General features: G+C 42.4%; 1 protein-coding gene across 5 annotated transcripts in view; it reads left to right on the forward strand.

The window, feature by feature from the left end:
- Positions 1 to 14,351, forward strand: part of Plce1 (phospholipase C, epsilon 1) — a 304,072-nt gene that overhangs the window by 35,654 nt on the left and 254,067 nt on the right. For 4 of the 5 annotated variants that reach the window (XM_006527394.3, XM_011247380.2, XM_011247379.2 and 1 more), the window contains one exon: positions 7,228 to 8,765. In XM_006527394.3, coding sequence (XP_006527457.1) covers positions 7,572 to 8,765 — 1,194 coding nt within the window. In that variant the 5' untranslated portion in view covers positions 7,228 to 7,571. Of the gene's footprint in view, positions 1 to 7,227; positions 8,766 to 14,351 lie in introns of those variants that run through there. The other variant, NM_019588.2, reaches the window with a different exon arrangement.

The raw sequence follows: 14,351 nt of genomic DNA on the forward strand, positions 1-14,351 counted from the left end.
TGAGGAACAATTTTCCCCCTATTTTACAGATGAACACACCAAGGCTTAGGGGAGTCTGAGCTGTCCAAGACTTGTATGTTAAGCAAGTGGTAGAGGCAGGCTCTGAAGCCTGTTGTGTGTGTGAGTCTTTAAAAATTTCAGGAGTATATCATGTAGTTGAACAGGTTGCTTGCTGTTTCTGGTGGTTTGAACAAGAATGGCCTCCATAGGCTCATGTATTTGAATGCGTGGTTCCTAGTTGATGGGACTATTTCGGGAAGGACTAGGGGGTGTGGCCTAGTTAGGGGAGGCATGTCACTGGGAGTGGGCTTTGAGGTTTCAAATATCTAGGCCAGGCCTAGTCTTTCTCTTTTTCTGTCTCCAACTTGTGGATCAGGATGTAAGTTCTTAGTTCCTGCTCCAGCATCATGCCTGCCTGCTTGCTGCAGTGGTCTTCCATCTGCTATGGTCACCATAGCGCTCCCTGCTATGATGGTCATGGACTCACCCTTTGACGCTATAAGCAAGCCCCTAATTAATGATTTCTTCTATAAATTGTATAGGTCATGATGTTTATGCAAGCAGTAAAATAGTAACTGAGACACCATTCAAAGTCCGACTGCTGAACGAGCAAGCAGAATGGAAATGCAGTTTGTGACCCTCAGAGATGGCAGAGAATTGGGAACTATGTGTGGCTTCTGCATTAATCAGAACGGAGAAAATTTTAAGCTGAGTGTAGTGACTCATAACTGAATTCTAAGCATCTTGGGAGCCTTGAGGTAAGAGAACTGTTGCAGATGGAGGACTGCTGGAGATGGAGGACTACTGTAGATGGAAGACCGCTGCAGATGGAGGACCACCTGGTACACATAGTGAGACCATATCTCAAACAAAACACAAAACAGTCAAGTATTCTCAGTGCTTCTGAGAGAATGCCACTTGGAATCCTTCCACTTTATATTTTCACTCCCTTAGCCCCTCAGGTAGATTCTATCTCCACAGCTCAACTTTGTGTGTTTGCAACAGCACTGGTCTGAAGAACTTGATACCATTTTCAATATGTTCTGTGTACCTAACCTGTCTAGTACAGCGGTCACTAACTCATGTAACTCTTGATTACCTGAAAGGCAGTGGGTGCAACCAAGGAGGCCAGAGAAGGTCCTGACATCTCTCGTGCTGGAGTCACAGGGAGATGTGAGATGCCTGGTACAGACGCTGGGAACTGATCAGGTCCTCTGGAAGGGCATCAAGCACTCTTGATCACCGAGCCATCTCTTCAGCCCCAAGTTATAGCAGTTCTTAGAAAATTATTTATGCAGTGGTTTGTGGCTGCTGGGGTACAGTTGTAGGGTGTGGCCCTACACGTGCTCTTGTAGACAGCACCATATATATATATACACACACTAGCATCACTAACCAGACTCTGTGGGCTAAAAAAAAAAAATGCATGAAGTTGGAAGGAAGATGTGGGGGCTGGTTCTCAGAGGACTCAGAGGGGAGGAAGTGGTGAGTGATTTTGATCAGAACACATATGTATATATAAATAAACAGTGATAAAAACATTCAGACTACAAGATCTTCTACAGGTAAATCTATTTTGAGAGCTCGCTCCCTTTCTGTGGCTTTCCTTTTTAGTTTTCTGAAAGGTAGGAGTTTTTTTGTTTTTTGTTTTTGTTTGTTTGTTTTCCATTTTTTATTAGGTATTTTGCTCATTTACATTTCCAATGCTATACCAAAAGTCCCCCATACCCACTCACCGCCACTCCCCTACCCACCCACTCCCCCTTTTTGGCCCTGGCGTTCCCCTGTACTGGGGCTTATAAAGTTTGCGTGTCCAATGGGCCTCTCTTTCCAGTGATGGCCGACTAGGCCATCTTTTGATACATATGCAGCTAGAGTCAAGAGCTCCGGGGTACTGGTTAGTTCATAATGTTGTTCCACCTATAGGGTTGCAGATCCCTTTAACTCCTTGGGTACTTTCTCTAGCTCCTCCATTGGGGGCCGTGTGACCCATCCAATAGCTGACTGTGAGCATCCACTTCTGTGTGACAGGGAGATAGAGAGGACAGACTCGTGAGAGCACAAATTCCTTCTTTAATCTCTTTGCATAGTGGGTCTGGGGGAAGAAAATGTATAAGTAAACAACCATCCCCTGGTTGGCTGGCTGTCATCCACAGATCCTCGAACAACTCAGTAAAACCCTTTATGCTTAAAGACGCAAGCGAAACTGTTAAACCCTGAGTCCAGCATTCACGGTTGCCTTAGCGCCTCTTTCTCATGATGGTGAAATCTAACAAGCAGCTTTCACTGTTATTGGCAGGATAAAATGTTCTCCTGAGAACCTCAGACAAGCTCTCAGCTCTGCACTGGGCATTCTCCCTCCCTTATCTGTTGTTAAGTATGCTGTTCCCTCTATGCAAAGTCTCCTTGGCTATAAATAATTGCTGTCTTTCTGTAAAGTCTCAGCTCAAATCCTCCATCTGTCAAATCGTTGCTGGTCTTCCGGTCAAGAACCATCTGAACTATGCACACTGGAACAGGTGCAAAAACGGTTTTCTGATAACTAAGGCTTATTTATTTATTTATTTATTTATTTATTTATTTATTGGTGTATATATTAATTGTACACGGTGCTAGCTTTCGTAACGCCATTTTCATACAAGTCTGTAACATTCTTCATGAAATTCTCATGTTGATGTCTCAGATCCAGCCATGATGTCTTTCTTCAGAGTAGCACAGAAGAATAAGAGGTGGGGGCGGGGAGCCCCTTGTACCTTCAGGGACACTTATAAGAAGTTGCAAACCACTTTTGCTTATATCTCATTACCTGTAACATAGTCACATGGCCACGTTTAGATATAAGGGGTAGCCATAACCCTGCCCTGAAATTCAGAGATCATGTTATTGAGAATAATCATAAGCACAGATTTCCAGAGAGGGAGAGGACCATGAGTAGGAGTCTCTGTCACCCAAGTGATACTGTGTTAATGTAAATTTTAAATGAGATAATACATACTACAGTTTGAGCATGTTTTACACATAGTTCATGTTCTGTTGAGCATTAGCCATCATTTTTATAATTAAATGTGATAGACAGCCATCCATTCACTCAATCTCTTCAGCATATTTTGGACTTCCTCAATGCTGACTGTTGCTGCTCCATTGAAATCCTTCAGTAACATCTGAAGAAGACCACCACTCAAGATGTTTTCCCCTTTGTTAAACAACTCTGCAAGACAGGGAAATCTTTACGAGGTTGGCTGAAGACTTCTTTCTTAATAATTCATATGCTTTGGCCCTTATCCTGCCTCTGGAGACAATATGAAATTAGCCTTTATTCATCTTAAGACTTCAGATAGGCACACACAGCAGTCAGGACTCCCACTTCATTTTCTGGCTCTAAGCATGAAACTCATCATCTTATTATTTATCTGGCACGGGGTGGGTGAACCTTTTTTATAAAGGGCCAGATGGTAAATATTTTTGGCTTTGTGTAACACGTGGTCTGTGTCACAACTCCCCAGTTCCGCAGTTATAACGTAAAAGCAGACATAGATGTGACATAAATGAGCAGATGTAACTGCATCGCAGCAATAAAACTTTATTTATAAAGTCTGGTGGCGGGCCAGTTTTGGACCTCAGGCTGGAGTTTTCAACCCCCTGTTTTAGCCCATGAAAAAATCATTAACACCATTATTCTTGGCTGATGTGCCCCTATTCTGATGCTAAAAGCTTCCCACAAGTCACTCCCCAATTCCTTCTACCTTTTATCTGTTTTTCTTATCTTACTGCTTTGTCTATGACTCCCAACACAGCTTGGATCTCCATAGCTCTGTCTTGTGGTTATTCATTCTCCTAATCACACTGTCTACCCCCAACAATTCTCTAGCTTAGACATACTGCCTTGACATATTCCCCTGATATTACATATCCTTAGGCCATACATTCTTTGAACTCTTCTGGGGTGGTCCTTTTCTAGTCTCCCTCATAAGCATGTCCATGTAAGAAAACCAATCCATCTTATTTTACATCCTTTTGGTTATCAAAGCTGTTAGAGTATGGTCCACATTTTGGAGGTTCTAATGTTGTTTAGACAATATCATAATGCTCACTTGTAACTTTAATCCTCATGTTATTTGACTACTTCTTTTAAAGTCAATCCAGGGCTGCCCAAGAGGGTCTAGATAGAAATCAATAGTTGTTTGTTGGCTATCTACTTTTGACATATGTAACATAAATGTTTCTTCCTAATATTATAAAGGTAGAAAGGATAATTTAAGCATGATAACCAATTGATGGACATAAAACTGATATTTTAAGGAGTTGGTTCCAGTTATAAAACAGAAAGAAAACCTAGGCAGACCTGGTGAGTTGTTTATTGAGAGTAAAGTCAACACCATGCCACCATCACAGCAGAGTCACTGAGCTCTGACTGTTCTTTCTTGTGCACAGAATAGAATAATAGATGCACCGCCTGGTATCTTTCAAGGCATTTCATTCACAATCTTATTTTTGAAGGTAATTTTACTTCTATTTTGCAGGAGGGAAACTCATGTCCTGACTATACAGTGTCATCCAAAGATTCCACACCCTGTGTTTGGCTGCTTTTGTGCAGTATTTCCCTTCACAATGCTCTTCTCTGAAGGTGTACTCCACGTCATCACTTTGCTGACTCCTCCCGGTCTTAAGTGATGCAGCCCAGTTACCATCGCCAGAAGGCCCACTGTGAAAACTAATCTTGCCTCATGCCCACCATCTGGTTTAGGTGTTTTGGTGTCCTCAGCCCTGTTTGTAACATACCTTGACTGGTCATTTATTAGCTCATAAAGAAATCAAGGGCAAGATGCTTGCCTCATTTAATTTTCACTCAGTAAACATTTGTTGGGGAAAAAAAAAAGGACTATCCTGAGACGGAGCCAAGGCCAGGGAGTCAGTTCCCCCGTGATGCTTCCCATTCCTGACTACAGCTGGAAGCAAAACAAAGATCATTGCTTCAGTGGCCTGTCTGCAATCCCCAGCCTTCTGAAACGAACTCAAATAAAAGATAAGCTACTCCCAGCAGCCGTGTGTGTCTATAAACAACAGAACCTGAAACCATGAGGTCTCAGACTGGATGTTAGAGAAAACAGCACAGCGATTAAGGAAAACTTCTGGAGTCAGGCTTCTTAGATCTGAATCCTTCACTATTCCTTGATTTAGCTTTTCTAGGCCTTGATGTCCAGTTTCCCAAGTATAGAGAGCAGAATTTACTTGTATTATCTGTTGCTATACAGCAATATACCACAAAATTTATGGTGAAAGACAACGCGCATATAGTATTCCATATAACTGGGTAGGAATTTGGGAGAGGCCTTATATGATTCAGGGTCTATCTCTTTCTCCTCCCTTTCTCCTCTCTTTCTCTCACTTTTGATTTTTCAAGACAGGGTTTATTCATGTAGCCCTGACTGTCCTAGAATTCACTGTGTAGACCAGGCTAGCCTCAAACCCACAGAGATCTGCCTGCCTCTGCCTCCCTAGTCCTGGGATTAAAGGCGTGTGCCTCCACTGCTGATGGCCGAGCGTTTCTTATGAGGTTGCAAATGCTGGCTGCCACTGTAATTACTGGAAGCCTTGACTGAGGCCAGAGGAGCCTTTCTTAAGATGATGCACTCGCATGCCATTGTGGGGGTGAGGGGGTGGGAGGGTAGGGGAGTGGGGGGGTGAGGGGGTGGGGGGAGGAGGCTCAGCAGCAGCTGAGCCAGAGCCCTATGACTTACTCCCAGAATTCCTCATGTTTCCTCCCTCATCACATGGGAATTTGTTTGACTCTGTTAGGGTTGCATGCAGGTGCTGGCTGTCTACTCTACAGTATAATATGCAGCACTAGGAAAAGGTTCAATGTAGTTAAAGAAAAAGGACGAAGCCTTTAAATTAGCTAAGCTATTTAAAATACTACAGCTTCATAAATCAAAGTCTTTTATGTCAACTTATATTCTACTGAACAATTTCTTACTAAAATGAAACCAAAGAGATATTTTCTTTAAGTGTGTACTTTGTGACAGAAATGTTGACTAGAGATGCATTTTGGAATATTTAAATCCACTGTTAATTTCTTTCCTTTTTTTTTTTTTTTTGGGTCTCATATCTTCTTTGTTTACCTTTTGGTTTTGTAATTATTAATGATTTTAATTGTGTGCTTTTCTTCTAAGTGATCAGAGTGTACACCTTTAGTCTGCCTTTAAACAACCACATAATGATTCCTATAGAAATAACCTTGTCGGATTACTGTTCCAGGTCCCTGCTCTTGACCTTTGTTCCGCCCAGACAATTCACTTCAATGTTTATAAGAAATCCTACAACACACAGTCACCATTTTTGCTTTAAATGATGAATTATCTTGCTAAGCGATTTAAAAAATGAAAAAAAAACCACACATATTCAACACATTTAGGCCTTCTATTCCTTTATAGGTAGAATTTTTCTTCTGCACAAAGGTCTTCCTTTATTACTTTCTGTAGTTCAACCCTGCTAGAATTATTTTGGCTCTGCATGTCTGAAAAAGGTCTTACTTCATCTTCATTTGTTGAAGACATTTCTTTGCTACTGAATTCTGCTTAATAGTTTTTTTTCTTACTCTATTCTTTCCTTGCTTGAATTGTTTCAGATGAGAATATATTGTCTTACCTTTGCAACTCCTGTCTTATGTCCCTAGTGCCTTTGGCCATTCTGAAGTTCTAGCTTTTTCCCTTTTACATACACACACACACACACACACACACACACACACACACACACATACATACACACACATACATACATACATACATACATACATACATACATACACACACACACACACAGACACATGCACACACTATTGGGTTCTATTTGGGCCTGAAAACTCTCTAAGCAGTGAGCTCAGGTATTTATTTACACTGTTCTCACTTTATTTTTATTTTGCTTCAGATATCAACATTTTGTTTTTACTCTTTATCGTGTAAAAACTAGTATTTTTTCTTTTTTTCTTGCTTGGGTTTTATTTAATCCACTAGGATAAATCTGATTTTTGTACTCCGTTTTTGCTGGAAGCAGAAGTTCTGTATTGTCAAGCCAAAATGATACATGCTTAAAATATTCAGACTAACTTTTGATTGCAAAACTCTCTCCTCAGAATTGACCTATAGTTTTCATTAACTTAAAATTATCAACTCGATTTTGAAAACCGATTTAATGCCATAATGTTTGACATTACCTCTTTTCTTACAGGGCACAGAAAACACTCAAACTGGATTTTTAAATCCCTGCACATTAACAATAAGCCACAAGTCGCAGAATGTGATCCCGAACCAAATCCTTCTAAAAATTAGCTTCGGGCAACAGAGAAAAGAAGAAAACGGACCTGCTGTTTTGAAATACTGGTGTAAAACAAACTGTTCTTGTAGGAAATTACAACTGGAAAGTTTTCTTTGGCGCTTAATATACCTGAATGAAAGGAACTGTCAAGCTTGCTTCGCACAAAGACTGGAATTATCTGAGATTATCTGTTGTCTGGACATGATCGCCAGGGAAGGGAACACAGAAGAGTAGCTGAATGAACGACAGTGGTCAAGATGACGTCGGAAGAAATGGCCGCTTCTGTCCTCATCCCTGTGACTCAAAGGAAAGTGGCTTCTGCCCAGTCGGTGGCAGAAGAGAGGAGTGTAAAGGTCTCAGATGCGGGGATTCCTCGGGCACGTGCTGGCAGGCAGGGTGCGCTCATCCCTCCTACCATCTCACAGTGGAACAAACATAAGGAAGAGTCGTCTAGAAGTGATTTGTCCAAGGTCTTCTCAATAGCGAGGGGGGAACTAGTCTGCGATGAGAATTCCAACGAAGAGGGCTGGGAGGAAAACGCACCGGACTCCCCGGAAAACCACGCGATGAACGGCAACAGTTTAGTGCAAAGCCACCAGCACCAGTTTCCCCGGAGCCAGCTTTGTGAAGCCCGTGACTCTGTCACAGAAGACCCGTGTTTGCAGCCTGGAATTCCTTCTCCCCTGGAAAGGAAGGTGCTCCCTGGAATTCAACTGGAGATGGAGGACTCTCCCATGGACGTGAGCCCTGCGGGAAGTCAGCCTAGGATCATGGAGTCCAGCGGACCTCACTCTGACCGCAACACGGCGGTATTTCACTTCCATTATGAAGCTGACAGGACAATGTCGGATGCTTTTCATACCCTGTCAGAAAACCTGATTTTGGATGACTGTGCAAATTGTGTTACTCTTCCTGGGGGGCAGCAAAATAAAAATTGCATGGCGTATGCTTGCAAACTGGTGGAGTTGACAAGAACCTGTGGAAGTAAGAATGGGCAAGTCCAGTGTGAGCACTGTACCTCGCTGCGCGATGAATACCTGTGCTTCGAAAGCTCCTGCTCAAAGGCCGATGAGGTCTGCTCAGGTGGTGGCTTTTGCGAGGACGGCTTTGCTCACGGTCCTGCTGCCAAGACTTTTCTGAACCCTCTGGAGGATTTCTCTGACAATTGTGAAGACGTAGACGATTTTTTTAAAAGCAAAAAGGAGCGGTCCACGTTGTTAGTCCGAAGGTTTTGTAAAAATGACAGGGAAGTTAAGAAGTCTGTGTATACTGGGACCAGAGCCATCATGAGAACTCTGCCTTCTGGCTGTATTGGGCCAGCTGCTTGGAATTACGTTGATCAGAAGAAAGCTGGTCTCCTATGGCCTTGTGGGAATGTAATGGGAACTCTGTCAGCAATGGACATAAGGCAAAGTGGGAGCCAACGTCTGTCTGAAGCCCAGTGGTGCCTGGTAAGAGTTTGGGTTTCTTCCCATCACCTTTTTTGGTCTTATTTTTCTTCCTTTCCTTCACCCTCCTTTAGGAGTTTTGGATAGAGGGTCATACGGATATAGGCCTGGAACTTGCTATGTGCATGGCCTAGCTTGTCCTTGAACTTGCGATCCTCCTGAATTTTGAGATTACAGATGGACCTGTTTCCATTAGTTCAGTAAACATGATTTTTCATTACTTATATTGCTGTAACTAATGGACAAGATAAAGCAAGATCTGTCAAAATATGATTCTTACAGGAGTCATTTGTAATTATTGGGATTTAGATATTACAATTCATAGGTCTCAAGTCTGAGTTGACTCTGCAGCAATATAGGCCATGCAATACACAGAGGCCTATGTAGGGAGTGGAGAAATTAGAGATTTTCTGATGACAGAAAAATGGCTTTGTCTATTAGCTTTGGCGAGGCATTCCCAAGTCTTTTTTGTGTTTTGTGGTCCACTGTGGCCTTTAGTTTTACTGTCCTGAAGGAGCTTAAGTCCGTCTTTCCTCTCTTCTCCCTTAGACTTATTTATTTATTTTTGGGGGTGAGTGTGCTGTGTACGTACCTCTTCAATGAAGTCTACGGATGTAAAATAACACTTTAAATGCACCAAATGCAATGGCAAACATCAGTAAAGGAGAAAATTATGTTGATTTGCATTCATGAGACACAAGATGATTTTGAAGCTGTGAGATGGTAATTTAAGTGCATCTTTCTTACCATACTGCTCATTGCTACCTAGGAATGTGATAGCCTCTTGATTTAGGAAATTCCTCTAATCTAGTCAAATAGAGGCAACCATTCGCCCTAAATAGGCATAATATTGTAAGATATCCACCATGAATGACCATGACATGATGTGAAAAATCTGTGTTATTTTTATTGGTGACACAATCAGTTACTTCTGCTTCTATCTAACTTTGTTGTAAAAGTTCACAATTAAAGAAATGCTAAATTTCTACCTAAGATGAATGAGAATAGTCTTTTTTTTTTAATTCCCATCCAAGTTTCCGGGTCCTCTGAATGTTTTACATGGTTGGTTTTCTCTCTTTAACCGTTACACACCCAGGTGACCTTCTCTGGACTGATCTGCACTGCTGAAGACATCACTATATACTTCGCCTTTTCGTTGTTTCTTTTTCTTCTTTTCTTTCTTGTGAAGAGTCTCATGTAGTCCAGGCTGGTCCTTAATTTACTACATAGCCAATGATGGCTTTGAACTCCGGATTTTCTGTTTCTAACAAGTGCTGGGATTACCGGATTGCACCACCAGCCCTATCACCTATCACCTATCTTCTATCCTTGCTAAACATTCCTGCTTCCTTCAGCGATTCTCTCTGGGAAGTTGTTTCTAGAACGCTCACATTTCAGTTTTTCACACTTCTTTATTAACCTAAAGGAAGCTTCCGAGGAAGTTAGTGTTGGCTGAGAGTTTTAGATTGATTATCAGATTGACTATGCTTCCTTCTGGCTCCCCCAACCCTGAGGCTGTGGGGCAGCACCTTCTAAAGCCTTCACTGGTCAGGCCCTGGACTGGTTAATTTACAGTTGAAAGAAACCAAACTGTCTCCTCCCTGCTTTGTCCCTTGAGGCTAGGGGCGGTCACCACAGCTCAGCTAGAGTGGGGCTCAGGAATGTCTCTTCCCTTTGTGTCAGCTGCCCTCCTGGACGCTGTGAGCATTTTTATTGGCACTTATGGTATAGGTGGGCATGGGCTGGCTCTTTTTCTTTCTTTCTTTTTTTTTCTTTTTTCTTTTTTTCTTTTTTGCCACACTGTCTGAAAGTCATGGGTGTTCCCTAAAGTATAGCCTCCTCTTCACATTTGTCCTTTAGAGTCTGGTGAAATGCTTAGCAAAATTAGCACAGCTGAAATATATTCACTTGCCTTGGGTCTTGTGAATTATGCCTTTCATCTGAGGATGTGGTACCCCAGCGGTATCCCAGTCATACACTCCCATTCTGTTTTTCAATTTCTTCATGTGTATTCTGCCTGGCTGCTCAGCCAGGCTGTAAGAACCCTGTGCTCTTTTGTCTATATAATGCAAACATAGTTCCAAATGCATAGAAAACAAGGACTATGACATGGTTGGAAACAGACCCTAGAGATGATCCACATTTAAATCATGGCTTGGAATCCATAAGTGATTGACAGGTCCTAATTACCTTTCAAGGGAACCAGGCATAAAGGTGCCATTGTAGGCCACTCTGCTGTGAGATGCTATCCTCGGCACAGTGCTGAAAGCAGAGAGTGCTTCTGTCCTCCCGACCTTGAGCTTCTTACTTGGTTGTGGACTCATTCTCACCTGGTCCTTCTCTTTGGTGGCCTCTCAGGGAAATTTATAGCAGTATAAATTCTAATGTTCAGATGACTCCATATCTGCAGTCTTTGCGTTCATTGACGTCTATGTGATACAAATTGAAAGTATTTGGAAAACAAAATTTCTAGTACTGTAGTGTGGTGATAGAGAGCTTGCCTATTACACATACAGCCCGGAGTTTAAATTCCAGTAACTACTGCCTCCCTCCTACCCACAAATATTTAAACAGGCCTGACGCCATAGATCTATAATCTCAATTACTTAGGAGCCTGAGGCAGAACTATTACTTGGTCAGGGCCACATTGTGAGACCCCATGTCAAAATAAATACAAGAAAAGCCTGAGGATATAGCTTAGTGGTGTGGAGTTTGCCTAGAATGTTAGAGGCCTTAGGTTTAGTTCCAAGTAACACACACAAGCACACACACCTCTTATTAGCATATACAGCTGTGTTTTCTGGTCATTATTCCCCACGCAACATAGCACAGCACAGTAACTATTTACAAAGCATTTACATCATGTTAGTTGCATTTACATTATGTTAGTAACCTAGCGGTGGTTAAAAGTGTATGCAGGGGTGTAGCATGCACATATTAACCAATTTTATATAAACGACTTGAATACCTGAAGTTTTGAGTTTCCGTGGCTGTCCAAAGAACAACTGTATTACCTCGGCCATGTTGCTCAAACAGTTCTTCCGCTGCATTGCTGGCATGTGTTATTCATTTAATTAGTTCTTTGGCATCATATTTTTTTGTTTCTGGGTGTGTTGGTCAGAACAGCCCAGTGAATTTATATTTTCACAGCTGTGTGGAGAGAATGGGTTTGGATGAAGACATTAACGAGGATTCATGCTTGCTGACTAACCAGATTGTTAGCCTACTCCTGCTTGTAAAACATTAAAGCCCCCCCTCCCACGTACATACTCCCTCTCGCTCTAAATCTATTGGCTCGACAAAGGAGAGTTAGGCAAGTGGATAAAGTCTGCAGGTTAAACATTTGACTAAGGGTGTTTTTCCTTTTTGTTGTTGTTGTTGTTTTTAAATAGTATTTTAAGATTTATTTATTTTATGTCTGTATCATCTATCTGCATGTACACCTGCAGGCCAGAAGAGAGCATCTGACCCCACTGTAGATGGTTGTGAGTCGCCACATTGGGAATTGAACTCAAGACCTTTGCTGAGCCATCTCTTCAGCCTCTTTGTTTTGGTTTTAGAATTCTCTCCCTGGCTAAATCTTGTGTTCAAAAGCCTTGTTATCTTTCAGGTGGATTCAAGCACAGAAAGCGCTAGTTTTTGTTTTGACAAAGTTGCCTATGTTAGCCTAGCTCTACTCAGTAGTGGTGGAAAGAGATCTGGGCAGCCAAGACAGAAACATCACCAGCTCTCATGCTAGAACCTCCAGGATTTCCCTTCTTTGATCCATAGAGGGGTCACTCTACATGAATACATACGGCAAACCAGAGAAGATTCATACTGAATTGAATAGGGGATAATTTAAGAAGATTTTATAAAGGAAAACCACCCAAGTTTTAAAATCTGATTAGAAAAACTGTAAGTAAAAAGGGTAGTCACAACCAGTTGCCCCATCTCTTCCTAAAATGTTGGTTCTTTATTGCCAAGCACAGAATGCTAAACTTAAGAGGCAATGAGCAATTGAGCAGTAATACATTTGTTGAGATAATAGTGTTGGAGGAAGAGAGGGAGGGAAGAAGAGAGGGAGAGAGGGAGGGAAGGAGAGAGGGAGGAAGTGAAGGAGGAAGGGAAAAAGGGTGTGTATGTATACTGGGAATTGAACTTATGGCCCCTGCTTGCTAGGCAAGCAGTCCACCACTGAGGTATTTTCAAATGGAGCTAAACCAAACCTTAGGAAAAAGCTAACTCCTCTGATGTGTGACTCACTGCTGGTAAACTCATGTTCTAAGCTAAAGATGTAACTCTTATAAAGGACCCGATCATTTGAACCTCACTGTCCAGCCTTTGAAGTAGCAAAAAGGCCTTATTTTCTGCTTTGAGCATTTGGTTACCCCGGAGATCAGTGACAATTTTTTTTTTTTTAAAGATTTATTTATTATATGTAAGTACACTGTAGCTGTCTTCAGACACTCCAGAAGAGGGAGTCAGATCTCATTACGGATGGTTGTGAGCCACCATGTGGTTGCTGGGATTTGAACTCCGGACCTTCGGAAGAGCAGTCGGGTGCTCTTACCCACTCAGCCGTCTCACCAGCCCCGATCAGTGACAATTTGATCAATGAAATGATTACAATTTCTTCGGGTGCTTAGACCAAGCTGGAAGCTCCCTGGTGGCTTCTTCCTCTACTGAAGCTTCAACAGCATTTATGACATGGGGTTAGGAGGAAGTTATCCTTTCCTGCTGATTGTTGTATGTGTGAGAAAGAGCCGGTTCCACTAGCCCCATACATGCAGTTATAGTTAGTACACCAGTGCTGAGTTGTCTGAGGCCAGCCTGGGGAGGATGGAACTACTCACCTTGCATCTATTTCCTTATCTCTGTAGTTACTCTCTTTGGCTAGGTTCTGATAAAAGGTGGAGTAAAAACCTTCCACATGGACTCTGCTTTGAGAGTCTGGTATGTATTTCTGCTACTCTTATGATGCTGGGGCAGGATCAGCCTTAGGACTTTCCCTTCTTTGCTACAGTTGTCCTACATAAATGGAGATCTCAGCTTCATAGAGCCATCTCTTGGAATGGCCATTTGTATGTAGCCTGGAAATGATCTGAGCCAGTGGGCAAGGAAGGACATGCCATCAGGTGATGGCCTGGTCTCATCCTTGCCCTGCACTTTGTTGGCTGGGACCTTGGGATACCATGGATTGATTGCCATAGTCATGAGCAGAAGGAGTTTCCCTCTTGGGGAACATACAGACAGCAGACAGTGAGGTTCAGAGACATCTTAGGGTGGTGGGGAGGCTTCCGTCCTGGTGACCAAATGATTCAGCATTCAGGGACTTGAAGCATCATTGCAGGGCTGGGTGTGACTATCTTCTGCCCTCCATGACACACTGGTGGCTCGTTCTTCCCTGAAAAACTGTTCTCAGAGTCAGAGAGCTGACTCATGCTCCAGCTCTTCAAGGCTTCAAGAAACCCACATGATGCTCTCTTTGGTGGTCTGGATACATGAAGACCTCAAGAAGGCAAAGTCCTGACCCTTATCCTAGGTCCCTGCCTAAACTCTAACCCCTTCCCTTGTGTAAACTCTAGCCACTCAAACCCTCAGAAAGCT

This window comes from Mus musculus, chromosome 19 (genome assembly GCF_000001635.26).
Source record: "Mus musculus strain C57BL/6J chromosome 19, GRCm38.p6 C57BL/6J".
Taxonomy (NCBI): Eukaryota; Metazoa; Chordata; class Mammalia; order Rodentia; family Muridae; genus Mus; species Mus musculus.